Genomic DNA, 27,963 nt, shown 5'->3' with positions numbered 1-27,963 from the left:
TGGGCGACCGCAGTTTGTTGGCAATTCGAAAAGCGTTGGCACCTGACTCTGATCAACAAGTGGCAAGTGGAAAGTCCTGCGATTCTGTGCAAACTGTTCGGTTCTGAAAAAGTTGTCTAAAAGTTCCCAAAACTGTTCGCTGCGAACGAAAATTATAACTGACGTCGAACAATTTGCGTGCAGATTGCTAAATAAATTCTATCGAAAAATGTGGTACAGCAAGTGCAGTTGGACTTTGGTGGTGTTGGTGGCGCTCTTTGCCCTCGTGTCAGGTAAAAATACCTCTACAATATATTCTTTAAATAGAGTAAGAGTGGTTTATTTATACTTAAACTTTATAACCTCAAAGCGTTTAGGTCATTAAGAGTGTAGGAAATATTTTTTGAATTTGGGAAACAGTTTGTAAGTAAAGTATCTTAGAAATTGCGTTTTTTCGATGGTTTGTTTTTTGAGGTACAAATGAAATTTTAAATTATCTTTATATACCCGTCAAAAGTGTACTTCTATGCCAAGAAAAACATTAATATAAAAGGGGCTAGGTCAGTAAAACTAGGTAATGTTTTCTGTATTTTGGAATCTGTTTCTTAAGTAAGTTCTCTGAAATGGTACGATTTAGTTTTTAGATACAAATTAAATTGTAAATTATAGTAAATTTAAAAACTCCTCAAAATTGAACTCCTTTATCAAGAAAAACAAGAATACCGATAGTCTCGAAAATAGATCTGAATTTTTTAAACATGTTGGGTCATATTTCTTATGTTTCTTCTGTTCTCAAGGGTGATTTGGACTTCGGCAAGGAACAGGTCTTGAAAATGTTTCTAAAATGTAGAGATTTTTCTGATCTTAAACATATATCATCAAAAACGAATATTGATTTTTACATTAACGGCGTGTTTGTGTTTTATTATTATTAAAAGCAATTGGCAATTCACAGTAAACTCGAGATTTGATAAAATAAAGAATGGGTCATAAATAATGTTAAGAATAAGTTGGGCTATTAGATGTATTCTAAAACATTCATTGTCAAATTCTATTCTTTACTTAAAAACTTTAAAACCACATTCGCTTCGTAATAAATCTCTTTAAATATTTAACAACAGTTTCTTGATTTATTGTGGATAATTAAACGGATTCCCTAATATAGTTTATAATTAGTTTCAAATTGCTATAAGAAATGTATTGAATCCCATTCAAAAGTTACTAAAGTTTTTGCTTTAAAAAAGGAAAATCGAAAACACTTGCATACTTTTAGGCATTAACTGGTGATGAAATTGAATGTTTCGCTTAGTCATAGTTGCAAGAATTTGGTGGCCTATCTAGGCTATAAAAATACCAAACTACTAGCTGATTAACTAACTGGTAATACGTGTTACCAATATCATGGTCATCTGGGAAAACTCCAATTCCCACTTTCCGATCCCCCCCTCCGCTTTTTCCATTTACGCTCCTAATCCGCTTTATCAGTTGGAGTTTTATGCACATTTTCCTGTTGATACGCCTTTGTTTGCTCGCTTGTTCGGCGGCTTCCCTTTTTTGGGATTTTTTCTACGTATTTTCCTTACTCACTGCGAATGCAGGTTAACAGGTGGAAATGGGGAAATCGGGGTTACGCAGTGGGTCGGTGAGATCAGGGGCTCGCTTTCGCCCTTCGGACCCACTCTCCCTGAACGCTTTTAACGCTTTCGATTGCCATCGTAAATTAATCCAAACTGCGTGCCGAACAACAATCACACGGAAAGAAATTATTTTATATGATTTTGGTGTTCGAAAACAACAACAATGTTATAAAATAGGCATCAATTAATAGGTTTTTGGAATTTCGACAATATATTTGGTTACTTTTTTTCATATATGCATAGGTATTGAATTTGATTTGAATTTGTTTTTGATTTTCTTAAAGAAAAAGTATATGAAATATATGTGAAAAAATAGGTTGATAGTTAATTTCTTAAGTGTTAGAATCATCCAATCATTATGTATTTTTTTCCTGTACATCACTGTGAAAAGCGTCACTCGTGACACGGTGGTAATGGAAATTCACGTACTATGGAAACCCACGGAGTTGTGGAAAGAGCGTCAGCGGAAAAATAGAAGACCGAACTGAACGTGTGAACCTGTCAAGCTGTGCCGCCTGCAGGCACTGCAGTTGTGGGTGGATTCCCTCCGCTCCCTGATTCCTATACAGATTGGGCATGACCAAAAGAACAGGCTTCCAGCTGCGGAATTTTTTTTGGATAAATGCGAATTGGGTTAGGTTCAGGTCGAAAAGCGATAGTGGAGTCTACAACATGATTTACGGGAGGCTGTTGTTTTCAAAATATATAGATTGCATTCTGTTAGCAGAATTTGATAAAGAGTTTCTGAATTGAGCTAGTTTAACATAACTTTTCAACTCAATAAAAGAGTAAAATTCTCAAATGGTTATCAAATAGGTTATTAACAATTGTTTGATCATTATAGTTATAAGTGCTTTTAATATATGGTTCTTTTTAAATAAATTAGAAAAATTTAAACTTTCACAAAATTATTATATCTAAATTCCTCAAATAATATATTAAAAAAAATAATATATTTTTCAATAGCTTTTAAAGATCTTTGCTATTAAATCATAATAAATAATATATTTTTCAATAGTTTTTAAAGATCTTTACTATTAAATCATCTTCCACAAATTTTTATATTATAGTGCAAAGTTAGCACAAAATAATTATCATATCTAACAGAAAAAAAAATAAATCACCTCTTTAATGACACATTAAACAATTGTCACAATTACTTTGTGCTGGGGGATTCCCCTGAACAAAAAATTGGGCAAAACTCAGATAGCAGCACCCCATTAAGTGGGGTTTCCAGGCAAATTGCGCCACACTTTAATACCATTAAAAAAAGACATTATTCAGAAGTGGAGACGCCAACGCTGGCCAAGATCAAGGATGTGGCTATTAAAATGCGCTGGTCAAGTTAATTAGGTATCTCTGCTGTTGAATGGGAAACGGGCTGTGGGTGGAGGTGTGGGATTCCACAGTATAGGGCGGTCAAATGAAGAGTCCCTCATTTAATGACAGCCCTTCGATGCGGCGACCCCAAAAGGCCTCGATGTCGGGAATCGCTATCTCTGATGGCCATGCCGCCATGCCTGTCAACAAGTGTGGTTGCCATATGCACGATTGTATGGGTTTTGGGTTCGTGGCCGCCCGGCAACAATTAATCCACGGTTTAAGTAATTGACAAATGATTACGGGTTTGATATATGGCCAGGGTAGCAACAGCCGGCCCAGGCATGATGGAGTCGTCTGGCCAGGCGGCGAATAATATACCCAATATACACTTATCTTGGCTTATGCAAACGCCAATGCCCCTCCTCCAAACCTTCGGCCCATCTGCGTCATGGAACTTGTTGCTACTTGCCGTAACTCCTGCTCTTTGTTGCAGATCTGTCAGTTGCGCAAAGCGTATTCACATCCCCTTGCGAAAGTCCTGTCCCAGCTGAGTCCTCCTGCTCCATGTGCTCCTTTCATGGTGATGCGTTGCCGTCCATTTGTGTGATTAGTTCTGCGTCGCCACCTCTTCCAGGTTCTTTTTTTGGCACACAATCACAATGCACGAGTGGCGTCAAGGACGTTGTATAAGCATTATGAACAGCCACAGGTTGGACCTGCAGGGTGATACGAAGCTACTCAACTAAGCTGGGGAAAATAAGATCTTTAAATCAGGAAAGTGGGATGGAACATTGTGCAACGTTCATGCACCAAATCTTGAATTTTGAAAGAAATTGGATCATATTCTTCCAAAATTTAAATGTTTTTCTGGTTCATAACTTGTTTGTATATTATTTATAAAACTAATAGGTGTCTAAAAGTATGCAATAAATATAGCAGACTTGTCTTTTTGAATGATTTCATTGTATTCCTGATTTTAAAATAATTTGTTGCACACTTTTAGTTACCTTAAATGATATTCAAAAGTGATTTTAAAACCTTATGTGTAGTACAAACGGAATTGATTAATTTCGCTCAGTACTTACTGGTAACATTTTCCAAACCTATATAATATTCCTGAAATTTAGTATTTGTTTTTAATTCTATAACTTTTCAATTTATAATTTATAAAATTAATAGGAGCCTAAAAGAATGCAACATATGAATAACAGTCAACTTTTTGAATGATATCTTTTTGTATTTTTGAGATTAAAATATTTTGTTGCATACTTTTAGACACAAAAAATACCATTTAAAAGTAATTTTAAAACCCTGGTGACTATATAGAGAAGAAATTCCTTATTTTCGCTCAGTACCTACTGTTAACATTTTCGAAAACCCTCTGGCTGAGTGCATTAGTCAACCCACTCTGGCTTGGCATATACGTTCTGTAATGGTCGCATTTATCATGGGCCGCGACATTAGCAGCCAAGCACACAATAAACATGTGCTTTTTACAGGGAAAGTAGCATCCCAAGTAGAAGCATCAAAAGAAAAAGGCTGCAGGTGAAAGGCTAGAAGAAAGCAGAAAAGAGAAAGTTTTAAAGCCGTGAGTTAGGCACGCTGGGTGGTCGAAACTAAGAAAATGGTGGCTTGTGCATAGCTCCTGGCTCATTTCCTAGCAAATTTACGGGCACACAGTCTTAGTGCTGTGTGGCAACTGATGATGATTTATATTAAATTGGAAAAAATGTTGCATGCTTTCAGGTTCCTGCCTGGAATACGGACATTCTTGTTGGGGAGGTAAGTGTTGGCCTGTTGAGCTTTGACAGAAGCAGTTCATCACAATACGCTCATGCTCATGCCTTATTTTTATGTATTCCGCAGCTCATGGCAAGCGATCCGGTGGCAAGGCAGAAATAGATGCTAAACAGGTAAGAAGAAACAGGACATAACAGGGTCTTTCACATTTAATCCATAAAAAAACCCTGTTTTTAATGAACGATTTTTTTTACTATCAATACTGTAAAAAAAGTGAATAATGCTTTAAAGGTTTTATACAATTTTCAGAAGGAACAATATTTCTTTCTTTTTCCAAAGGAATACAATTAGTTTTCTTCCTTCCTTTTTTAATGTAATCAAACATGTCGGTATTGTATATTATAAATACAAGTTGTATAAATTAAAAAAATATATTTTTTTTAAATTTGGATGAGGTATTTCTTATAATATTAATTATTAAATTGATAACCATCAAAAAGAACAACCAAAGTAATTTATTTTTCAAATTCTCAATTCCATATTAACTTTAGTTATTCGAATAATCCTTCTCAAACTTTGAAATTTTTAAAATAGGTGGTAAAGGTTTATTTTTAATATTCTTCGTGCTCTAATTTTATTACATTGTTTTTTACAAGTTCAAAACTTGATACAATAAAAAAATGTTTTTTGGATCATTGTTTAAAATGAAATTAACAGAGTTATTAATATGTATACGTAGGTAGGTAGATAGGTATGGTTGGGGATTAAAACACCCCCCAATTAGGCCACAGTGGGCCCCTTGTGATACCATATAATTCCTGTACAGATCTATTCCCCCAACTCATAGGTCAGTGGTTAATATGTATATTACCTTTTAATTTTCAGCACCCTGGTCCCAATTCCTTTGCGATTGATGGCGTGGCAGAGCAACTGTATAACAGTAACAACAACCAGAACAACCCAGATGACACCAACGATGAGGACAGCAACACCATTGCGAATACGAATAGTGCCGTCAACATACCCCTGGCAGCTCCAGTCCTTCTACCTCGTCGAGAGCCAGAGGATCGCACCCGGAATGGCCTAAAGTGGACCCAGCTGATGCGGCAGCATCGCTACCAATTGAGGCAGTTGCAGGATCAGCAGCAGCAGGGGCGTGGCAGGGGCGGCCAATATGATGCCGCCGCCGAAAGTTGGCGGAAGTTGCAACAGGCGCTGCAGGCTCAAATTGATGCCGATAACGAGAATTCAGTTTACGAACTCACAAAGTGAACGTTTCCCATCACAATGCCAAATTGAAATTATGCAGATAACACGCTAGCTAAGCCAGAAGAAGAAGAAGAACAACACCCACATAGAGAAAAGCGAAATTGAAAGATATTTATCACACGCGATCCATTGCATGCCGGACATCAATTAAAAATTCTAAATTTAAACTAATTAAACAAGGCAAAGAGATCAAAGAGCGTTCACTTAAAATGTAGAATTCGTTGTGGTTTTTTTTATTATTAGATTTACCAAGCAGATCAGTGGAATCCTTTGGCCATATTGCGTCACTGGCTGGATGCCGCAATAATGGCCGGCTTCGTTTTCGTTCTCTTAACCGTACTTAATCCCTAACTAAGCATATGCAGATACGATCTTAAGATTTACCACTAATAAAAGCTAACATTGAGTGCACTCGTATGGTTCTCATTTCTAAGCCTTGATTTTGGCGGGTATTTGGAAGCAGGCCGCATCCCCATTCTTGTCGCCCAGTCCCCAGTGGATCTCCAAACTGACGGTGGGATAGACGGGCAGGATCTTGAAGCTGTTCTTGTAGGTGTACACCTGACCGGCCTTCAGGGGGCAGCCCACCTTCTTCTCGCCGGCCTCATCGTAGATGTGCGGACAGGCGCTGGTGCCGTAGTATCCTGGGAAGGGCAGGGGCACGTCCAGGATGATGCCCTGGATGTCAGAGGTCAGCTCCTGGAAGTCACGCTCCGGGCGGATCTTCATCTCGATGCTGGCCTCCGTGTTGCGCTTCAGGATGCACTTGCTCTTCGGGCAGTTCGAGATGGACACCTCGCCGGCTCCCAGCGCCTTGGATTTGGCTGAAAAAAAGAGTGGGAAAATATAAATATAAATATAAAATAAATATATAATTTGTTAAGAGTTTAGTTCTTCACACCACACTGCGTATGCGTGATTTATATGGATATGTATAGATGTTTTAACTTCTTTCAAAAAATAATAAAATTATTTAAATATTTCCTTTACATTCTAGAGAAATAAAAATTTCAAAAAAAAATTGCAAGTGATTTGGTACAACTTATAAAGCTTTTGTTTTTCATATACTTCATATAATATATATGTAAACTTGTTTAGGAAAACAATAAAATTATTTACATAATTAAATACATGAGTCAAAAATTTGAAAACCGTTTACGTTCGTTTTAATAAAAACTTAAAAGATGTTGTTTTTTAAAGTTAAACAAATATATAAAAAATTATGTCTACATAAACAAAATGTTATTTATACTTATAGTTTATTTATATTTGAAAATGTTCTAAAATAGTTTAGTATGATTTTTGATTAATCATTATTCATAAAAGAAAATATAAATATCAAATTATGGCTATAATTCATTTGTTTACAAACGAGTTTGTCTTTAAATAGGTATATTTTTAAATTAAAAGACCATAAATTCAAAAAGCTTTAATACAGGTAGTCCGAGAGTAATACTTGATAAGAGCTTGTCTTTAAATAGATTTGTTGTTTTTTAAAGTTAAACAAATATATAAAAAATTATGTCTACATAAACAAAATGTTATTTATACTTATAGTTTATTTATATTTGAAAATGTTCTAAAATAGTTTAGTATGATTTTTGATTAATCATTATTCATAAAAGAAAATATAAATATCAAATTATGGCTATAATTCATTTGTTTACAAACGAGTTTGTCTTTAAATAAGTCTATTTTTAAATTAAAAGACCATGAATTCAAAAAGCTTTAATACAGGTAGTCCGAGAGTAATACTTGATAAGAGCTTGTCTTTAAATAGATTTATCTTCAAATAAAAGGGCTATAAATTCACCAAGCTTCCAGGTAATCCGAAAGTAATCATTTTTATATTTAGCTGTTCATCGACACATTTTTTTTTGGTCTTAGTAGTATTTTATCTGGAGTACATATAACCCGATAGATACTTACATTTCGGGCATGGTCCAACATCCGTGGCCGACGTGTAGCCAATCAAGGCGGCACAGATCAAAAACAATCCCGAGCTCAGCTTCATTCTGTAGATGTGGCTAATTGTAAGAAAAGTGAGACAAATTTAACGAGAGGTCGCTAATTGCTGGTCAACTAATTTGGATCCGTGCTAGGCGGGGTTAAAAGCTTTGGCCTGTTTGATAACAGGCCTGTTTTGTGGTCGAAAACCGGTTGCAGTTGGTCCAGTTGGAGCAACACGAAAAAAATAAAACGAAAGATCGACCTTGACTTAAAATCACATCACTAAAGTCACCAAACAATCCGAGACGCAAAGTTGGCAATTACAACTTGGCCAGCAGTCAGCCAAAGGCAACTTTTGTTGGAGATGCAAATCTTACAGTTGGCTGTCAAACTAGCTGACACGTTTCTATGCTTTTTAAGACAGATCACTTTGCTTGTTGAGAATTCTGTTTACTCCCTTGTTAGAGTCAATCACAGTGGGAAAACTTAGTTATCTGCTAATTTACCGGTTTTCCTGGCAATTGCCTTCAATTTGAGTAGATAGTTAGGCTTCCACTTCTTTACGCGGAGCTCTCGGGAGCTACTTTAGTACTTTAAGCTACGGACGACGATCGGCAACTGAGCCCCCGATCCCATCGCATGTTTCTTTATATGTATAAAATCAACGACGACTGCTGAATCACGGGCTTAATTGAGTACTGCCCATTTTTATCGCGTTTAATTACATCAAGAATTGCAGACAATTAACGATTACGGGCCATATCCATTAACACTTACATGTAAATGTTTTTGTTTACTTTTTAGTTAGAAGGAAAGTGAAACACATACTCATTGATAAAAAAATGACTATCTTAAAGAAATTGTATTGAGAGGAAAACTGCCTTGGAGTATGAGTTCTTATTATTCAATCTGCAAAGGTTCTATATAATGCTTGGTTTCGTTTCACTTTGTATTATTTTTTCCAAGAAATAGTACTTTAGACTAAGCTTAATAAACACGAATTTTTCACACAGTTTCGACCTTAGGCTTTCCCATTTTTACCAAAAGCCAACAAAGGTGCGATCTTACTGACAGTCTAATGCCAAATAATCAAGTATCTACAAAGTCTAGGGCCCATAAAAAGATTTGCAAATCATTTTTCTATGACCTAATCAAATAAGAGTACTTAAAATGCAAATGGCAACTATATGAACATATATATAAATAAGTCAACCGTCATAGAAACAGAGAGCTTTAATTTCTGTTTGAAATTGGCTTGTGATATTATATATATGTAGAATGGTAGCCCTGTCTATAAATCGTTAAACAAAAAAGTCTTCTCATTTAATATGCAAGGCACTTCTAAAATGACGCTTCAATTTAGTTTAACCATTTAAGAATTAACTACGCGTTCCCCATTGTTCAACAGATTCAGGAAGTTGATGACTTGTAGAGTATGACGCGCCCACTTTTAAGTTCAATCCAATTAGCATTTAGAAAGTCGAGCTTCCAACGAAACTGAGAACACAACAAAACGAGACGAATTGAAACCGAAATCGAGTATTGTACGGAAACGTGAGTACACAAAGAATACTGTTTAGATCGATATAGTGATTTATACATTAAAAAGAAATTGATCGTGACAAACTGAAGAAAATGAAAAAATGATATCATAGTTTTTAAATTCTACTTTTTTCTGTAAAAATAAATTTCTTTACAAACTAGTTTGTAATATAGTACTTCGTATAAAAATTAGAAATTCCACGCACGGTTCAGAATGACAGGCTTAAATTTTATTTGTAGATTTACTTGTTTTTGGATAGGTGTGTTAGACTTAGACCGCAGCGTTCGAAGCTTGAAATGCAACTGGCAGATATCGAATCCGAAAACTGAGCCCAAATAGATGAAAACTACTGCCCCGGCCGGTTTGTCTGGCTTGAAAAACTTTACACAATGCTGCAGAATTGAAAGTTTCCGGCCTTTTTTGAGTAGGTGCTTCAACGGTCAATCAGTTGCTGCTCTCCGTTGAAATGGAGAGAAAAGTGGAGGAAACTGTAAGTATTTAGGAAATCCTAAATGCGTTTCAAGTCTTTGTTGACATATCACTTCGCATACGGAATGAGCTGGAAGTGGCAGCTATTGGGGAAGTGATGTATCTTTACTGTTCAACTCGGAAGTTAGAATTGTTCAGCTTTTCAATGTACTTCTTTTAGGCAAAGTTTATCTCAAAAGCATGTAGTGAACAAATATTTTAAGTAAATATATAAACATATATTTGAATTTTTTACTATATTATTTAACAAAAATTTATTTAATGAAACTATTGGAATTTGATTATCATTGTTAAAACATTCTTTCAGTGCATACGAAATTGTTGTTAGCACTTACCGACAGATGGCGCCTTATTTTGGCTTTGTAAACGTAGTTGGCAACTCGATTGTCGATTTTACATGTAAGATAAAATGTAGTGTAAGATGTAATGTAAGTGTAATGTTCTTTTTTTTTAAATTTTACATGCAATATGAAATATAGTGTAAGATGTAATGTAAATGTAATGTACTTTTTTAAAAATTTTACATCCAAAATAAAATGTAGCGTAAGATGTAAAGTAAATGTAATGTACTTTATACACAGTACACAGTTAAAATTAATTAATTCATCCCAATCGCAACAGACAGCAATATTTCGATTCGACGATGAGGTGGATTCTGACCAGCTTGAGTATCCGACTCAACATCAACTTCCATGGGCTCGCATCGGTTGGGTCCGATTGGATCACAATTATCCACGTCCATAGGTTCGGCATGTTCAATTTTAATAGATCGCATTCGACGATTTTTTAGCAGTACGCGTTTCATCTTGCGTCGCAATGAATGGGTCTTCATACCGAAGAATGGAGGCTAATCCGCTTCGCAAATAGCTTGTATCAACTGTGGACGGCTGTAGTGGCGAAGCGCAGGAGAGAGTGTGCAAAGACAACTACTATATTTAGCCGAAGAATTGAAAATCTGCTATGATGGGTCTGAGATCGTAACCAGTGAAGCGCCCCACAGAGCGTTAGAAGTTGTCTTCTACTATGTATAGTAGACTTTTAAATTTGCTTTGATCGTCTCTGATCGCAACGAGATTTTCAATTTCAAATTCCCGTTTCTGAACCTGGTGCCTCTCGGCTGCAAGGTGCACGCCTAGCCCACTAGGCTACAACTGCATCTCTGGAACCTACTCTAAATGGGATTGTATACTGGAAGTCGACCCTATTATAAGATCACTTATTTTGTCACAAAAAAGCATTTTGCCGTTGGGTGAAAAAGTGTAAGCGTGGCTCAGAGTGCTAGCGCATTGCTTTTGATGCACGGACCTGAGGGTTACGGGTTCGAGTCCCGCTCGTGACAAACTTATTTTTCTCTTTCTTAAATACAACTTCATTGTTAAGAATATGTTAGATATTATTCTTAAAAACCGACGCGTATTTAAGCCGGGGACCTTTCGCATCAGAGACAGACACCTTAACCATTGGTCTGTCGCACAACGTTCTCCGCGGGTGTTTAGTTCAAACCCTATGATACCCGAAACTTGAAAAACGAAAAAAAGCTTTTATCGGTATTGAAGTATCCACGGTTGTTGTCGAAATGGCACTATTTAGGGTCAACTGGTAATTTTCATACAATGCAGTATACTTTTCATACTTATTTAGGATCAAAGTATTGGGATCAATTGTAGTGTCATTTTCACCCACACTTATCAAATTGACATTCAAAGATTTTGTCTTGGGTGCTTGGTATTTCAGAGCAAGCCCATCGGGTAAGGCAGCATGTCCTTGGAGCTTTCGAAAATAAGCAGTACAGTTCAGCAGTCTTCCTTGATGTCAAAGACGCTTTTGATCGCGTGAGGCACGATGGCTTGCTGTTTAAGTTAAAAACTAAACTGCCTACTGCACAATATCTTCTCGTGAAATCATATCTTTTAGAACGAAATTTTATGCGAATGGTCGTATATCAGATGCATTCGAGCTGGCGTACCTCAGTGTAGCGTTTTTGGCCCGGTTTTATATTTACCGCTGACCTGCCGTACCCTAGGAAACCGGGTACGCTCTTGGGTACTACTCAAATCACCCAAAACTTGTTGGACCTGTATTGCAAATGGACGAATCGATGGAACATTTCGATAAACAGAAATAAGTCTCAGCGCTGAAACTTCTCTCTTAGAAGTAAAATCCTCCCGAAAGTAAAATTTCAGGAAACAGCTATACCGCAATCTTCCCAGGCTCAGTACTTGGGCTTGATTTTGGACAAACCACTTACGTGGAGGCAGCACATAACAAAGATAACAGCAACATGTCGTGCTAAGCTTCGGAAGCTAAATTGATGCTTAAAGGATCAGTCGTCCGATATTTTTAAAATTGTATTTCAAATTTTAATATATTAAGAAAAATGATATTTCCAAGATTAGAAGTTACTATGTCAAAAAACACCAACGTTATATTTTTTTTTACATTTTTTCAAAAATAGTTTTTTGATCATTACTATCTATGAAAGAAGAACGGGTACTTAAGCGTTTTGCCGCAGAATAACCACTTGGCAATTATAAGAATCTATAATTAAAGCTATTGGATTCTTCAATGGGAGTAAGCGAGATGCATTACTGACTCTCACTACCTTCTTCGTTCTTCATATCCTGTTTCTTCTGCTTATTACCACTTTCGAATGTAAATCATAATTTTTAAGAGGAAATATTATAAACAATAAGATCTTGTTTCTTATATTGAATCATCAGTTTATTCATCTTCACTCCGTTTTTGCATTTTAAATAGTATGAACTACATTTGAATTGTACAATCTAGTTAATAATTAACATTTAGCCCATAATAGTACACAATGATGCGCATGTATTTGCTTATTATTTTATGCTACTACTTCTGCTTGGGTTTTGAGTTTTGCGGGTATGTTCTGTTATAAATTTGTATTTCTATTTTGCCTATCAACATTTACATTTACTAATATTTGAATTTTAATGTATTACATTCAATTGGTTTTAACGTGTACGATCTACATATGGGTGTTGGCATATTCATGTAACAAAAGGTTTTTTTTTATAAGCCGAGCTGATCTGATGTGTGCTAACTAATCGGAGAATTCATTACGTATATCATTGCGAATCTTAAGCATAATTTTTACACAAGTTTAATTCTTCTTTAAGGGTTTTCTTTGCTCTTTATAGAAAAAATATACAGTTACAATTAGATTTTCAATTAAATACATTAATTAAGCATAAATTATTACATAATTGTGCTAATTTCTTTTGCTTTCGGTTTCTTTGCCATTTTCTCATTTTCTGTTTACCTCGATAGCTGGTTAACGATTATTTTTCCATTTATTTATCAAACATTTAGTTTACGTTTTACGCTTGTTTGTTTTTTTTGTATTTGTATTATCAGTAGTAGTATTATTATTTGTGGGTTTTCATTACGTCAAGGTTATTAAAATTAATATGTACAAAGTTGAACTTAATAACTAAACCGTGTTTTCAATTCAATTCAAATTTCCCTTCATTAGGTGGTCAAAGTTGTTTTTGCACTGCCACAGAGAATTTCACTAATTGTAGCATCTAATTATTGGTGATTAATTGGTATTATTTGTATGCTTCGTTTCTATGTGTAATGCATAACTATATATTTGTAATTATATATCTATGTATATGTATTGTATGTATGTTAGATTAGAAGCGACCAGATTTATCCTGAAACGAAAGGAGAACAAGAAAAGTTTAGTAAGTTTATAATTGAATGAAATCTATGTAGTAAGCATCCCCATTTTGAGTAAATCAGCCCCACATCAACACTTTATAAAAGGACAATCAGCCTATTCCCACAATGACCAAGACAGCCTTCCTCCCAAGTGGCTAATTTATTCAGAGATTTTTTTTTCGGGGTCTAATAGCTTTTGACACTTGACAGAAATATTCATAAGTTGGGGTGATGGGATGGAGATAGAGCACTCGACACTTTCTCCTCCTTCTTATCTGGCAATTTTTATGCAAATTTCCGCAAAGGACAAACTACAAACGGCCAGAATTATGCCATAAAAACGACGGCGCTAAACATTTAAAATAAGATTTTAGCCTCACAGCCCCAATAAATTCGCTTTTGCTGAAAACATAAAAATCAAAGCTCCTCGCTTATCGCTGACAATTTTATTAGTTACAGCTTTAAATTATATTGTGTATGTAGATCACGCGCAGTTTTTATGGCCTGCAATTGAATTTTATGCGGCACCCGGCTCGAAGGACCAGAAACCGGGGGAAAAGAAAGTGTGAAGCCTACTTATGAGCGCTTTATGGCCGCCACTCCTTGGAGGCATTAAATTTTTGTGTGAGCCAGTGTGTGATTGAGTGACTGTATGCCGGGGCATGTGATTAGATGCCACCCCATCTCCCCGAGGCATATTTGCAGTGCCTTTCACGGACGGATTGGCAGGACAAGAAGCCACCAGGTGTCCTTGTCGTCTTTGCCCTTTTCCGGGTCTTCCGGCCAAGCCATTCCTTCCGGCTGCCTTGCAGTTTATTACAAAACGCGCTGCCTGTTTGCTTTATTACTTACACAGAGAACAAATGAGCACTTTAAACTGTACATGTTTTTAAACTTAAAAAAATGTATTATTTATAATAATAACATTTATAGTTCTTAGAAAAATAAAATCTATTTCTATTTTAATTTTTGGTTTGAATAAAATAATGGTCTTCCAAAAAAAATTACGAACAGATTTTTTAAAAAATCGAAGAAACCAATTTTTAGTATACCCTCATAGTTTTCAAAATATATTATAAGAAACTTAAAAATTCAGAATATCTGGGAAGTCTTTCATATCTCAGTTACAAACATTTGTTTGGAACTTGTAGAAGTATTTTAAAACAGTTTGGAGAATATTTGTAGTTCATTTGAATATCATCAGCAATCGGTTTTTAGAATTTTTGAGAAAATATAGGTTATAATTTTAAAAATTGGAGAAGAGGTTTAAAATCCAGAAGCATTGACTTGTGTTTTATTTTGATATTTCAGTAACAAACATTTTTTAGGAACTTGTTTTCGAAAACATTCCTTAAAATTATGTTTCTGTGTATGGCAAGGTGCGTGAGTTTGTGGGTGTTCCTGTGTGAGTGCTAGCTCCTGTCACGTCATTATCCTTTGTCCATGCAACAAGTGTTTAAACCGCTCGCAGAGCTTTATTTGTTTGAACGTGCGTGCCAGTGTGTGTGTGTGTGTGTGTGAGGGTCCTTAAGGACCTTAAGCACCTTGTACACAAGCCGTTTTCAGTTTTCCCTTGCTTCCTGGCAATTGTTTTCCCTGCTCTCTGGCCGGGGGGAAAAGCCATGGAAAGCGACCTCCGCATCGTGTTGAGTTAAGTGAGTGTAAATGCGGTTTGTTGCCACAAGGACCTTTTCCAACAGGACCTTCTGTAAATATATATGTGTGGATGTCTAACCTCGCTTATCATTGTGGCCGCCGTTGGCAGCTTAAATGTTATTAAATTGCTGACAATTTGTATTTTGAAGTCGCGAGGAGCGCATTTGATTCCCCATGCTGACAAATTGATTTCCCCCTGCCGCCAGGATAATGAAATTTTCATTTGAATGCCGGTGCCGATGGCAGGATACTGGGGCGGAATTCTCCTCTGCCTTTTTCCAGCTCTTTGACAATTAGTTCTGACACTTTGCTTCGAGCCGGCCAAACCTGTCCAAAGTTTGTCAAACAATCTGCGGGGATTAGCTCCCGCCGGACAAATCCTGTCGCTAATTCAATTTATTCAAACTCCACTTCCTTACGGACCCCGCTGGGAATTTATTAATGATGCAGTGGCATTAAAATTTAATCAAATGTGAGCCGGAAAAAAGTTTTCACTCTCTGAATAATTCAGCGAGTTGCGGACAAGTTTCAACACCTAAGCGAAAGTTGTGGTCCTGTGAAGTTAAGGTCCTGTGGCTGCTAGCCCTCGAATCTGGTTGTCAAGGCATCTCTGAACCATAGGCCGTGTCAACGAAGCCGCACATTTTTCCCCATTTTTCTGCTCCTTTTGCCTTTTTTTTTGTTTCCTTCTTTTTGTCAACTAATAAATTGCCTGAAAATGCCTTTGTGTTTCACGCGCGGTTTCACCAGGGCAACCAACCTGCACCCCCGTTAAATATGCACTGGAAAAAACATCTTGATCATTCAAAATAAGAAAAAAAATATATATATTGAGTATTTCTCATTCTAAAACTAATATCGTTTTAAAAAAAATCGTTGAAAATCGATTTAAAAAGACGATTTTCTATAATAATATGATCATAATTAACTGCCCTATAAAATTTGATAAAAGTATAACACGAAGTAACTATAAATTATTTTTAAAATATTTAATAGAAGAGAATATAATTGATAACGTATTTTTTATGAAATAATTATCTAATTATACCCGTTACTCGTAGAGTAAAAGGGTATACTAGATTCGTCGGAAAGTATGTAACAGGCAGAAGGAAGCGTTTCCGACCCCATAAAGTATATATATTCTTGATCAGGATCACTAGCCGAGTCGATCTAGCCATGTCCGTCTGTCCGTCTGTCTGTCCGGATGAACGCTGAGATCTCGGAAACTATGAGAGCTAGGCTATTGAGATTTGGCGTACAGATTCCTGAGCTTCTTACGCAGCGTAAGTTTGTTTCAGTAGACTGCCACGCCCACTCTAACGCCCACAAACCGCCCAAAACTGTAACTCCTACAGTTTTGATGCTAGATAGAAAATTTTAACTGAAATGTATTGTTCTCATCAATACCTATCGATTGACCTAAAAAAAAAAGTTTGCCACGCCCACTTAAAAGTTTGCCACGCCCATTGATCCAAAAATAAATTTGCCACGCCCACTCTAACGCCCATAACGCTTAAATCTGTCTACCGCCGGTAGGTGGCGCATTTTAATCTCGCTTTGCTGCTTGCATATCTCCATTTCCCTTTGAGTAACGGGTATCTGATAGTCGAGGTACTCGACTATAGCGTTCTTCCTTGTTTTAATTTGTGTTAACTTATAAGAGTTTCAAAAGGGAACTTCATCTAAAAGCTAATAAAGTGTAAAAAGAAAAGAACACTCATGGTTTTGCAATTTTTATTTAAATTTATTTTAAGAATCCCTTATTTTTAGAGTGTCTTAAACAGAACTGAGGTTTGGGAGCATGCCCCACGGTGGCACAACCATCTGCAGCCATAATTTGAGTGTGACTTTATTATGTGTCAAGTCAGTCAATCTGCGGACGATGATGTGATTTCGCCCCCTCACCCTTAAGTGCCCCTTCTCGTTTTACAACATTTCAGCGTTTTATAGTCAACCTCCTGGGCAGATGTTGCGGCAACTTATTGAGTGGCATGTGACGCTCCTGGCTAATAAGGGAACCACCAGCCCTGGCTTAAAGTTACAATATTTTTATATAATATTCCTTATTAAATATGCAATATATGCCTACCGGGGGATGGCGCCCTTGCAGGCAACTTTAAGAAATTAGCATAATAAGAAAAGAATTTCTAGCTGCTGTCAGTTGGGTGAATTATGAAAAGTGAAAGAAATGGAAATCCGCTGCTGAAGCTGATGCAATTCAAATTATTCACTCAAATGAAGCGGAGGCGGCGAAGAAAACCCCCGGCAAACACAAAAGTTTGCACTTGGCATAAATTTCGAAATCATTTCTTCATTCTATTTCTTTTTTTGTCGCCTCTCTACAACTTGGCAATTTTATTTTATTAGCACGTCATGCGATTGGCGCCAAACTTGACAAAGTAACAACTTGGTCCTCTCGCAACTTGGTCCTTCTTTCTTTGCCATTGGTATTTCTTTTTTCTGGTCGCTTTGCTGTTTTCTAATTGTTGGCTTACAGCAAAACTTAGTGTGGAATTCAATTTGTGTGTGGGTACGCGCAGGACAAAGGTTTATCCCCCATCATTTACCCACAGGACCTTTTTTTTTGCTCGATGAAGTTTGGCACAAAGCAAAAATGCGCGGTGACAGTCGCCAGTCGTGACATTGAAATAAAAAAATGGGAGCGAAGCCGGAGGAATGTTAAGTGGAATCACAAACTTCTGGATCGGCATTGGAGTAATTGAGATACTAGATAAAGTATTTTCGAATGTGAAAAATGTGATATATTTTATCATTCAGATAAGATCTAAATGGATCATAATTTAAAAGGGTTTTTAACCTTTGAAAAACTAGAGAATAAAATATTTTCTTGGGTTAAATATCACAAATAAATATTTTAAGAAAGATAAGTCCTAGCAAACTGCCCAAAAATAATGAAGTTAAAAAAAAAAATAAACGAATTTAAAAATGTATATATATTTAATGTCTAAAAATACATTTTTTAGAAGGTGTTGATTTAGAAAAGATTTTCTTATAAGAACTGTTGTTAATTAAATTTAAATAAAATGTCTTAACAAAGTGCAATGTGGTATCTATTAATTTTAAATACTTGATAATTTTTAAGCTGCAAATATGTATTTCTTTAATAATAACCAAATGCATTAAAAATTGAGTTTCTCATTGAACATTACTTAGCATCAAAACTGTTCATCAAACACTGTCGAGTTTCCATCTTAAATCTCTGACATTAAACAACCTCACCCACCTGAAATACCACCTGCCAAGTCAGCGTAATTTTTCAATATTAGCAGCGTTTAACACGCTTGATTTGAGCCGCACCCCCCTACAACCACCGCCCACATTTGCCCACGTGGCCCTCAGGTGAGCCGAGAAATCGACGGTCTCGGGAGTTGGGTCAGATATCGGTGGCATGCATAAGTCACCCTAAGGACGTAATTAATTTTTCAGCATTTGCTTTCGGACGCCATGGTCGTCCTGGCCCCAAAAAGGACAGCGGCCAAATCGGGGGGAGTTGCCTTGACGAATTTGCGCCGCGGTTTGAGATGCCTTCGGGCTATTTTCCCTTGGCTTTGCCATGCTTGGCCGGTCAAATTAGCGCGGAAAACGGGAAAGGACACTTGGAAAGCCCAGCACGAAACACCGGACCACCGGACCACACGTATCCTTCGTCCTGGCCTGCCAAGGTAGCAAAGTGGCTCTTACATATTTTATGGCTTAGGTAAATTGACTTAATTTGCCATAATTTGAGTGAGCTCCGCGCGCGGCAACCTCTCACTTTAAAAGCGCTCAAATTGAAAAGGACTTAAAGCAATTCCTCTTCCGTCTGCATTTCATTTTGTTTGTTGCTCTCTTGACAATGTATTATGATAATTGAACGCGTGTAATTGCCCTCAAGTAGCAGCAGACAAAAAAAATCACATAATAAGTACAAATTCCAGGGCCAAGAAAAAGAAATACACGAAGTGAATGTCCATAAAAGATTCATGGGTGGAAGTGAAGTCAAGTGAAGACGATTTGAATATAAACAGGACACGAAATCGCAGTTTAAAAAAAACGGGAAGGGAAAGAAACTGAAAATCTCTTAGGAAATGAGGGAGTGGTTCCCGTCTGAGACACTTTTTCACATATTTTACATATTCATAAAATGTACGCCGTGAAACGATATTATTAGCATAATTTATGCTGTCACATTGAATGGCTTTTAGGACTGATGATGTTAATTGAAAGCGACCAGCGCGGTAAGCAGTATAAAAAAGATGGTATTTCGCAGCACATCTTTAATGGCTTTGAGTTATATAAGAAACTAATATGGTATAAGAACTTAAACAAAGATCACTATTTAAGTTGTAGTACAAATGCCACTTAAAATACCATTAGTGTATTTTGTATTTGTATTATCAATTCTGATATCAACATCCCTATCAAGAAGTCTAATATTATTCTACTGATTATATTTTCATTGTTTTTAAACTTACTTTGTAAACTTTTTAGTGGCGGTCCAGCTGCGGCTCCTGCTTACTGCTCACTGATCCTGCAGCTTCTGCGTAATCGATTACTACACCGATTACCCGCATCCGTTTCCGTTTCCGTAGTTTCCCATCCATCTGCGGCTGCTTACAACTCTTTACACTATGGTTCTTAGAATTAGCGTTTAAAGCGTTCCATTGGCGACACAAACAACACACACGCACACACACAACGACGACTACCGACTAAAGATCGGACCATAGACCATTATCTAGTGGACCCAAGAGGGTGGCGAGGTCACCACACTGGGCTGCGAGTACTGCACTCGAGCATTTAGATTTGTGCTAGCCGTTTGTGTTGCCAATTCCAGGCTGCTGCTGCTGTTGTTATTGTTATTCAGCAGCAACTGTTGCTGGTGTTGCTGATGTTGCTGGTGTTGTTGATGTTGCTGTTGCTGCAGTTGCTGTTGTTGCTGCTGCTGTTGCTGCTGGTGTTGCTGTTGCAGCTGGGCCTGCAGCTGATTTAGACTGAGACTGCTGCCGGAATTGCTGCTAAGGTTGCTGAGGTTGCTGATGTTCAGGGCCGCACTGCTGCTGTTGACCAAGTTCGTGTTGACCGTGGCCAGCGGGATGTTGATGTCCAGTAGACCGTCATAGCTCATCTCCTGCTGCAGCAGCTGTTTAAATATATACAAATATTAATATTATATCAATTTTAAAAATTTATTTAAATAATACCACTCTTCTTAACAAATTGATAACTACATTTATGGAATTTTATATTAACTTGTACAGAGATCTATAAGATCTATAAAACTTTTCATTCTGAGTTCAAAATATATCGAAAGCAAGTACTTTTATAAGTTGTCGATCAAATGTATCATATCTGTTTTATACCAGGTTCCCAACCAACTTACCTCTTCGACATTGCACTCCAGATTCCCCACGGGAAAGTTCTCCAGATTAAATTCGTCTATCGGTTGCGCCTCGTTGTTCAGCACCTCCAGGCATTGTCCTATCAAAGTAGAGGCGCAGTTATTATCTAACATATCGCATCGAGATGGATGGAGTTTCAGACAGCAGACGGTTAGAGGGAAGATAAGCAGGATAGAGGTATAGATAAGAAGTAAGGAGCATTCGATAGGCATTCATTACCTTCCAGGTTGGCGGACAGTTGTTGCTGCTGCTGCTGTTGCTGTTGCACCAACAGGACCGAAGAGTCCGCCTGACCATCGAGCTGTACGTTGCTGTACGTGTTCAGGGAGTCCGAGGAGGGCTCGCTGTTTGGATAGGCGGGCGACATTGTTGTGGTTACTGAGTTCGGCGAGAGACCCTGTAAATTGGAGATTCGAATCGGTCAAAAATTACAATCAAATCTTTTAAAAATATTATTGTGCAACAGTATTTTTTAACATTGAACATAATATTTGGTTTTTGTATTACAACTAAATATTTCCCTTAATCACAAATCAATATCAGGCAGTTAAATAATTGAATAAAACCTATAAGACCATTATAATGTCTAGGTTATATTTATAGTCTGAATAAACCTATTTTAACATATAAGTGATGGAAAAAAACAAACCTTTTATTATGGAAATGAACGGAGTTACAATATTACAAATCATTATCTGATCTATAATTTATGGCTTTCCTAATTGAGGTTATATATAGATGGCCGTGATTATCGATTTCGAGGCAACTCTCCGTTCGATATGTTATCGAGTAAAGAAGTAATGACTCTATTCTAAAATAGTTTATAAATAATTTAAAATAATAGCCTATTTCAGTAACATATAACATATTGTACTTAATAAATATGAATTTAACTGAATTTATATATGAATAACTTTTATACATTTTTATTTTGAACCCCTTCTACGACTTTCGTTTAATATTTTTTCCCCTTTATCTAATTTTACGAACTTTCCTTTTTAATTCGACTTATTTGTACACCTTTTGAAAGTAGAAATCACAATGGGTTTTAGTTGTACTTGGAACAATTTATCATTTATGGTGGCGGATATTATCTGACATTACTTAATTAAAATTTAATGACTATTATTGTTATTAAGCATAAAGTTGTTTAACCTTTATTGTTACTTAATTGAAATGTTGTTCTACTTTTAATGGAACTTCTTAGTTCAAGTTCTAATAACCCATTATTATTTGATCTATTCAACAAATACTATTCCATTTTCTATTTTTCTTTTTCTTAGTTTAAGTTCTATTAACCCATTATTATTTGATCTATTCAACAATGCGTATAATACGTATCCCCATGTATCTGCTTTTAAGATACTTTCCAGAACAAATTAACATATATGGTTACTGGATATCTTCTGGTATTACTTAATTAAAATTTAGTTACTTTTATTAAGTATGGTTATTATTAAGTATACAGTTTTCAAACATTTATTGTTGTGCACTACTTAATTGAAATGTTCTATTTTTAACGGAACTTCTTAGTTCAAGTTCCATTAACCCATTATTATTTCTGATCTATAACTAATATACCATTTTACTCACATCTCTTGCATTGTGAAGGCAGCTGCAGTTGAGGGAGCGGTGCAGCAGGCACTGCGACTGCGGCTGCAGCGTGTTGTAGCCGGTGGGGGCGGGGCCGTTGAGGGCGTAGGGCGACTGCTGCTGCTGCTGCGCCTGCTGATGCTGCGGCGGCTGGTAGGGCGGGGGCGGGGGCTGCGAGGGGAGTCCCGAGGCGGCGCTGAACCTGCTCCAGCCGTACGATCGTTGGGTGGCAAGAACGAGAAGAGAAGGTGACTTTATAGATCTGTTGTTAAGATTGTGATTAAAGAAAATTCAAAATCATGGAACATGCTAAGCTCAAGCTAGTTAGGTTTCTCATTTTCGTTATTTTTTTGTTCAGCATGCAAGAAATAATATTAAACAACATAAGGTGGGTGTGTGACATATATATGTAAACTGAGGTTAACAGCCATCGAGAACTGACCCTTGCTGCTGCTGCTGGGTGCACAGCGTCAGCTCGTCCGCTATGGAACCCGTCAGCTCCTCGAGGGCCTGGGCGTGGGCCTGCGTCATCGTCGTGTTCTGGTAGTCGACGGGGAACCCCCAATCGGGCTCGAGATCCTGCGCCCTAATGGGACTCAGGCGTCCGCAGGAACTGGCATTGGATGAGGCTCGCTGCCGGAAGTCGGGCGACAACTGGAAGCCACCGCCACTTCATCATCGCAGATAAAAATAAATAAGAAGAAAACAAGTTGGAAACCAATAAATAAAAATCGAATAAAATAACTTATATAAATAAAATAACCAAAGAGTTATCGTAAAAGACAAACTTATATGTAGACAAGACTAGAGAGTCCGGGGACAAGGAAAATGAGATCAAGAACTCTATAAACAGGCCAATCAATCAATCAATCACACAATTGAAGCTTAAGCACTGTTTGCTAAAAAATCTTTTAAGAAAAATAAATACTTAAAGTCATGCTCTATAAGCGCTAGCTTAAATATTGTAAGAAAATTGTATAAAATTACTAAAAAGCTTAAATCTACAAATAAAGTACCATGCTTTGGTTTTCTATTCTTAGATATAAAAAAGGGTTCTTTAATCTAAATTCTAAGGAGAAGTTAAGCTTGACTTTATTGCAATAAATATATAGACTTTATTAAACTAATATTTTTTGGGGGCGTTAAAAGCGATCGTTTAAAAGTTACATTTTATAGACTTTTCCTATCAGAACATTCTTCAAGCTAGTAGATACCAAAGTATCAACAGACCAACTTCAACAATTTTCTTCTGGATTGAAAAAGTTATTAGAAACTGGTGCCAAGATAAAGCATCTAAGAATATATATTAAGAACTAATAAAAGGCTAAGCAGTTAACTAGCTATACTAACTAAGGAAAATGTTATTAGGAATTTGTGCCAAGATAAAGCGTCTAAGAATATATATATAAATAGTTAATAAAAGGCTAAGCAGTTAACTAGCTATACTGAGTTAAGTGCTCTAACTCTTTCTTCAAGCTAGGGATACCAATATTTCAACAGACTAACTTCAACAATTTTCTTTTGGATTAAAAGTATTATAAGGAACTTGTGCCAAGATAAAGCATCTAAGAATATATATAAAGAATTAATAAAAGGCTAAGCAGTTTACTAGCTATACTAAGTTAAGTACTCTAGCATACTCTACAATAGTCATCGCAGTTGATAGTTACCTGTGGAGCGGACTCTCGGGGAAGTGGTCCAGCCCCTCGCTGACGCTGCTGCTGGGCGAGGGCGTGGCATCGTTGAGGCCCACAACGCCCGCCTGACGCAGTGCCTCCACCCGCTTCTTGGCCCTGCCGCGGCGCTTCTCGTACCGCGACGTCTCCATGGAGGCGGCACGGCGGCGGACCGACTTGCCGGGCTTGGCCTCCGGGTTCAGCATCCACCAGGAGGACTTGCCGGTGCCCTCGTTTTGAACCCTCATAAAGCGGTTGTGCAGCGACAGATTGTGACGTATGGAGTTCTGTAACGAGATGCCAGATTCGAAGGAGACGCATTTAGAAAAGTATATTCTTCTATTTATTTTTTTTTTTTGAGGAAAAAGACACCAATAGAATAAAATAAAAGAATTGCAAAATTTGCAAATCCCCATTGCGCTGATGTAACGATTTGTAAGCAATTGCTTGGGTTGGTTTGTAGGGCAAAACTGCGTTTCCTTTCGCCGGCTTGTGCCATTCAATTGTCTGTCGACATTTTTATGGCTCGCAGAACCAGAACGAAGGAACACACATATCTAGAGTATGTTCTCCACTCTCTAATTGGAAGATGTCTTCACTAGACCTCGTCGCCTGTCGCCGTCGTCCTCGTCCTCGCTGTCAATTCATATTTTCCAACAATTGTCATAAATAACCGCGTGTAAGCAGCGTAATGACAGCGAATCGACAGCGTCTACACACAACCTCATCCCCAATCCCAAGTCCCCCATCAAATAACTCCCAATCCTGTCTAGGTGAAAAAAAGGAGAACAGAGCAACGACAATTACATGTCATCGGGTGCGGGAAAAAAAGGCGAAATTCCAGAAACAAATAGAATCAAACACGTTTAGTGTGGATTTGTCATCAGTTAGGTTTTTCTTCTTTTTTTGGTGAAGGTATTGGTATCAGAAAAAGAAAATCAGGACGGGTACATTGGCAGCCAGGCTAAATGGAGCATTACAAAACTAAACTAACTGTAAAAGGCATCTTGCCGCAGATTCCACCCACCTAAAACTCACACACACCAGAAGAAAATGTTATATAGTATATATTATGCCCCATTATATTTTGTAAATAATTAATAAACTAAAAAACGAAAGTATTGCGGTTAAAAAATTAAAACCTTATGGATTTAATCACTTCGAAATTTAAAAAAAAACATATTAAAGGCTTTTTAGACTTTCTAAAAAATTGTTCTCTAATTTACGAAATTCTTTACTTATGATTATATATTATAATATATTTTCTAAGTGACAGCGAATAACTTTTAATCCTAAACCTAAAATATTGTATTACGTTAAATTTCGGTATAAACGACATTAGATATTTATTTTCTAATTTTTCTTTGTGGAGACTCCCCGCATCCCTTCAAAAAGGCACCGAAAAAGCGATTGCGACGCGTCGCGACTTCAGGCGGCACATTGGCGCCATTTATCACCGTTGCCAGGACATGTGAGTGGGTGGTGGGGAATTAGGGGGCGGATGGGGTAGTTTTGGGGTCTGTCAGACGCCCGCCTGACGACGAAACCTGTTCGCAGACAGGAGCAACAGCCCCCGACCCCATGGACCTTCTAATACTTTTCTGGATTTGCTTTACTATTTTATTCTTTTTTTTTCGGGGGAAAACTTTTACTTGGCGTCAGTGGAAGCTGGCTCTGTTGCGTCTACCGACCAGATAGTCCTGTAATGACATTTTTGGTTTGGCCCCCACATCTAATTTTACCCCCTTCGCATAAAGTTATCATTTTTATTTAAATGTTTAAGTGCGCTGCCGGCGTCTGAGGCGTCTTTCCCTTTTCCCTCTCCAATTTTAGGATTTTCAAACATTTTCTTTTTCTTGGCAAACGTTCTGATTATGCTAATGGCCAGATTGCGGAATTATCCAACCAACTTCCGCCCAGGAACAGGATGTCATTGGTTGCGTGGGTGGGTGAGTAATGAGAAATTATTTTTGGTATGGAAAGCGAAGTATTCATTTGTAATAAAAAGGAATGGAAGGTGGAAAAAGGTCATCTAATCACTATAGAAAAAGCAAATAAATATTTTGTCCTCTATAATTAAGCAATTTTCCATAAATCTTGAAATATATTTTGCATATGGCACATAAGTTTAGGAATTTTCCACAAAATCCCTTAGTTTATGCTGAATTTACTTTAAAGCATCGCTAAATCTTTAAGAAAAAAGCAAAGGGGGGTGTGTTTTAGGCCTACACGCTCAAGGCCATTAAATCAAGGCGAAATGCAAACAAATGGCATTCATAATTTATGGCACACACTTCATTGAATATTCATAAACTTAAATCTTGGCCAGAGAAAAAGCCCAAAGAACGCGAGAGCATTCAGAACATTCACAATTCATCTAACTAATTGGGCCTATTAAATCGAGACCAGATATACGGTCTACAAAGTGGTTACCAAGGAGCTGCATTATGTGGAAATATGATTTGTACTGAAAAAAAAACATATATAAAATAAAGTATTAAATTCTTATCGATTTTAATGGTGTAAAATCAGGAAAACACTTTATTCTTTCCAAAACATTAACACACTTTATAATTTAATAATTTTATTTAATTTTTTCTCAGTGCTTGTGAACTTATATGTGGGTCACCTCATCACCTCGCTCCACATTTCGCATCCATGGCAAACACAGGAAAAGCAATCGAAAAAACTGGGCTTCCATTGAATTCACTTGGAGCGCTAAATGAGCAAATATCCAGAAAAGAAATGGAAATTTCATACATTTCGTAGTCAAGGATATGTGTATCCTTATTGTGTACAATTAATGTGCATCGAGCGTGAATCACAAGAAACTAAACCAAATCGAGTTGCTAGGCCCTCACTAGTGACCCAAAATCGATGGATGGAAAATTCGTAGTTAAAGTTTCCCATTGACCAATTACAATTATTACAGCAAAACTTTTATTTATGGGTATGGAATCCTAGGGCCCTGATTCATTTCTTTATAATTTATATGAGTAATTGGGCAGGGGTAGATAGGCGTACAACAGGAAGCGGGGGTAGCACTAAAATATATTAAATCTGCCAGCTCGTATATGAGCATTCCCATTTTTCCTCTGGGGTGAGGGTGACTTGAGGCTTTATCAGTCCGGGTTCTTGGCCTCCCCTGCAACCCCTCTTCGTATCCCAAGATACGCTGTCATCTCGTATCAAATATGCATATTTCATTGGGCCATTTGAGCGGCTTGTGAAGGAGCGGAATAGCGACATGTGGCGCTAACTGGGTCATCCTCAATATTTTGTTGAAAATAGGTTTGAAATATAATACATATCATCACTAAATCTCATTTATTTTAATTTTTAAATATTCAAGACAACTTTTATGGTACTTTTTAACCTATCAATTGGCAACCCAGTATTAAATATGGCCTAAGACCTATTTATAACTTTAACTTATCATTTAATCTCATTTATTTGGTTCTATTTCAACTCGAATAAGGCCACTTTGCAAACCGCAACTCAAATGTTTTGTGGCTAAAAGAATAACCAAAAAATCAAACAAAGTACGAAAAAAGAGCTAGATCTATATCGGCTTATGGTAAACGGTTAGTCTCTAGAAAAAAATGGTTGGGGGGAATGGTTGGGCGGAGAACTCGCGGCCCAATGCCAAACAGCTGCAGCAATTCTCACACACAAATCAAATGAACCCATAGCACTCAATGGACATAACACACACAGAGGCATAGAAAAAAAAAGATTATTCGCATTTAGATGTGAAATTGAGATATAAATTTTTGAAACGACACTCTCTCTAGCCGAACGTTCAGTTCAGTTCCCTGCAAACAGGTTACCACCTCACCACCCCACATTCATTCGGCTAATTGCTGCCGACCAGGTTGGGCAGTTAAAATTTAATACCGAAAAAAATAAGGCAAAAAGCAGCCAGCACGATAAATGGTTTAGAGTGTCAACGTCAAGATACCCTCAAATAAAAAAAAAATAAAAAATGAATTAAACTCTTTGATTAATTTACCCGT

General features: G+C 37.0%; 3 protein-coding genes across 7 annotated transcripts in view; 1 reads left to right on the top strand and 2 right to left on the bottom strand.

Annotated features, from left to right (window-relative positions):
- The first annotated feature begins 15 nt into the window (after positions 1–15).
- Positions 16–6,359, top strand: CCHa1 (neuropeptide CCHamide 1). Its single transcript, XM_036818566.3, has 4 exons — positions 16–272; positions 4,686–4,721; positions 4,806–4,852; positions 5,565–6,359. The coding sequence occupies exons 1-4, from the start codon at positions 209–211 to the stop codon at positions 5,949–5,951; spliced, it is 534 nt and encodes a 177-aa protein (XP_036674461.3). The 5' UTR covers positions 16–208; the 3' UTR covers positions 5,952–6,359.
- Npc2b (Niemann-Pick type C-2b) lies at positions 6,153–9,734 on the bottom strand. 2 transcript variants are annotated; one of them, XM_065866039.2, is made up of 3 exons: positions 9,687–9,734; positions 7,878–7,975; positions 6,153–6,772 (listed from the first exon to the last, which is right to left on the bottom strand). In XM_065866039.2, the coding sequence occupies exons 2-3, from the start codon at positions 7,960–7,962 to the stop codon at positions 6,378–6,380; spliced, it is 480 nt and encodes a 159-aa protein (XP_065722111.1). In that variant the 5' UTR covers positions 7,963–7,975; positions 9,687–9,734; the 3' UTR covers positions 6,153–6,377. The 2 variants fall into 2 exon arrangements, with proteins under 2 accessions (XP_065722111.1, XP_065722110.1); XM_065866038.2 differs by lacking the exon at positions 9,687–9,734 and adding an exon at positions 8,405–8,559.
- Positions 9,735–12,626: 2,892 nt separating this feature from the next.
- The window catches only part of foxo (forkhead box, sub-group O), a 35,414-nt gene continuing 20,077 nt past the window's right edge, over positions 12,627–27,963 (bottom strand). For 2 of the 4 annotated variants that reach the window (XM_036818320.3, XM_070996968.1), the window contains 7 exons: positions 23,942–24,234; positions 22,714–22,941; positions 22,272–22,473; positions 20,898–21,075; positions 20,660–20,784; positions 19,752–20,419; positions 12,627–13,613 (listed from right to left, as the gene is read on the bottom strand). In XM_036818320.3, coding sequence (XP_036674215.2) covers positions 20,015–20,419; positions 20,660–20,784; positions 20,898–21,075; positions 22,272–22,473; positions 22,714–22,941; positions 23,942–24,234 — 1,431 coding nt within the window. In that variant the 3' untranslated portion in view covers positions 12,627–13,613; positions 19,752–20,014. Of the gene's footprint in view, positions 13,614–19,750; positions 20,420–20,659; positions 20,785–20,897; positions 21,076–22,271; positions 22,474–22,713; positions 22,942–23,941; positions 24,235–27,963 lie in introns of those variants that run through there. The other 2 variants (XM_070996970.1, XM_070996969.1) reach the window with 2 other exon arrangements.

The sequence above is a fragment of the Drosophila suzukii genome, chromosome 3 (genome assembly GCF_043229965.1).
Source record: "Drosophila suzukii chromosome 3, CBGP_Dsuzu_IsoJpt1.0, whole genome shotgun sequence".
NCBI lineage: Eukaryota > Metazoa > Arthropoda > Insecta > Diptera > Drosophilidae > Drosophila > Drosophila suzukii.
The sequence above is the reverse complement of the archived record's forward strand: the minus strand, read 5'-3'. Positions and strand labels throughout refer to the sequence as shown.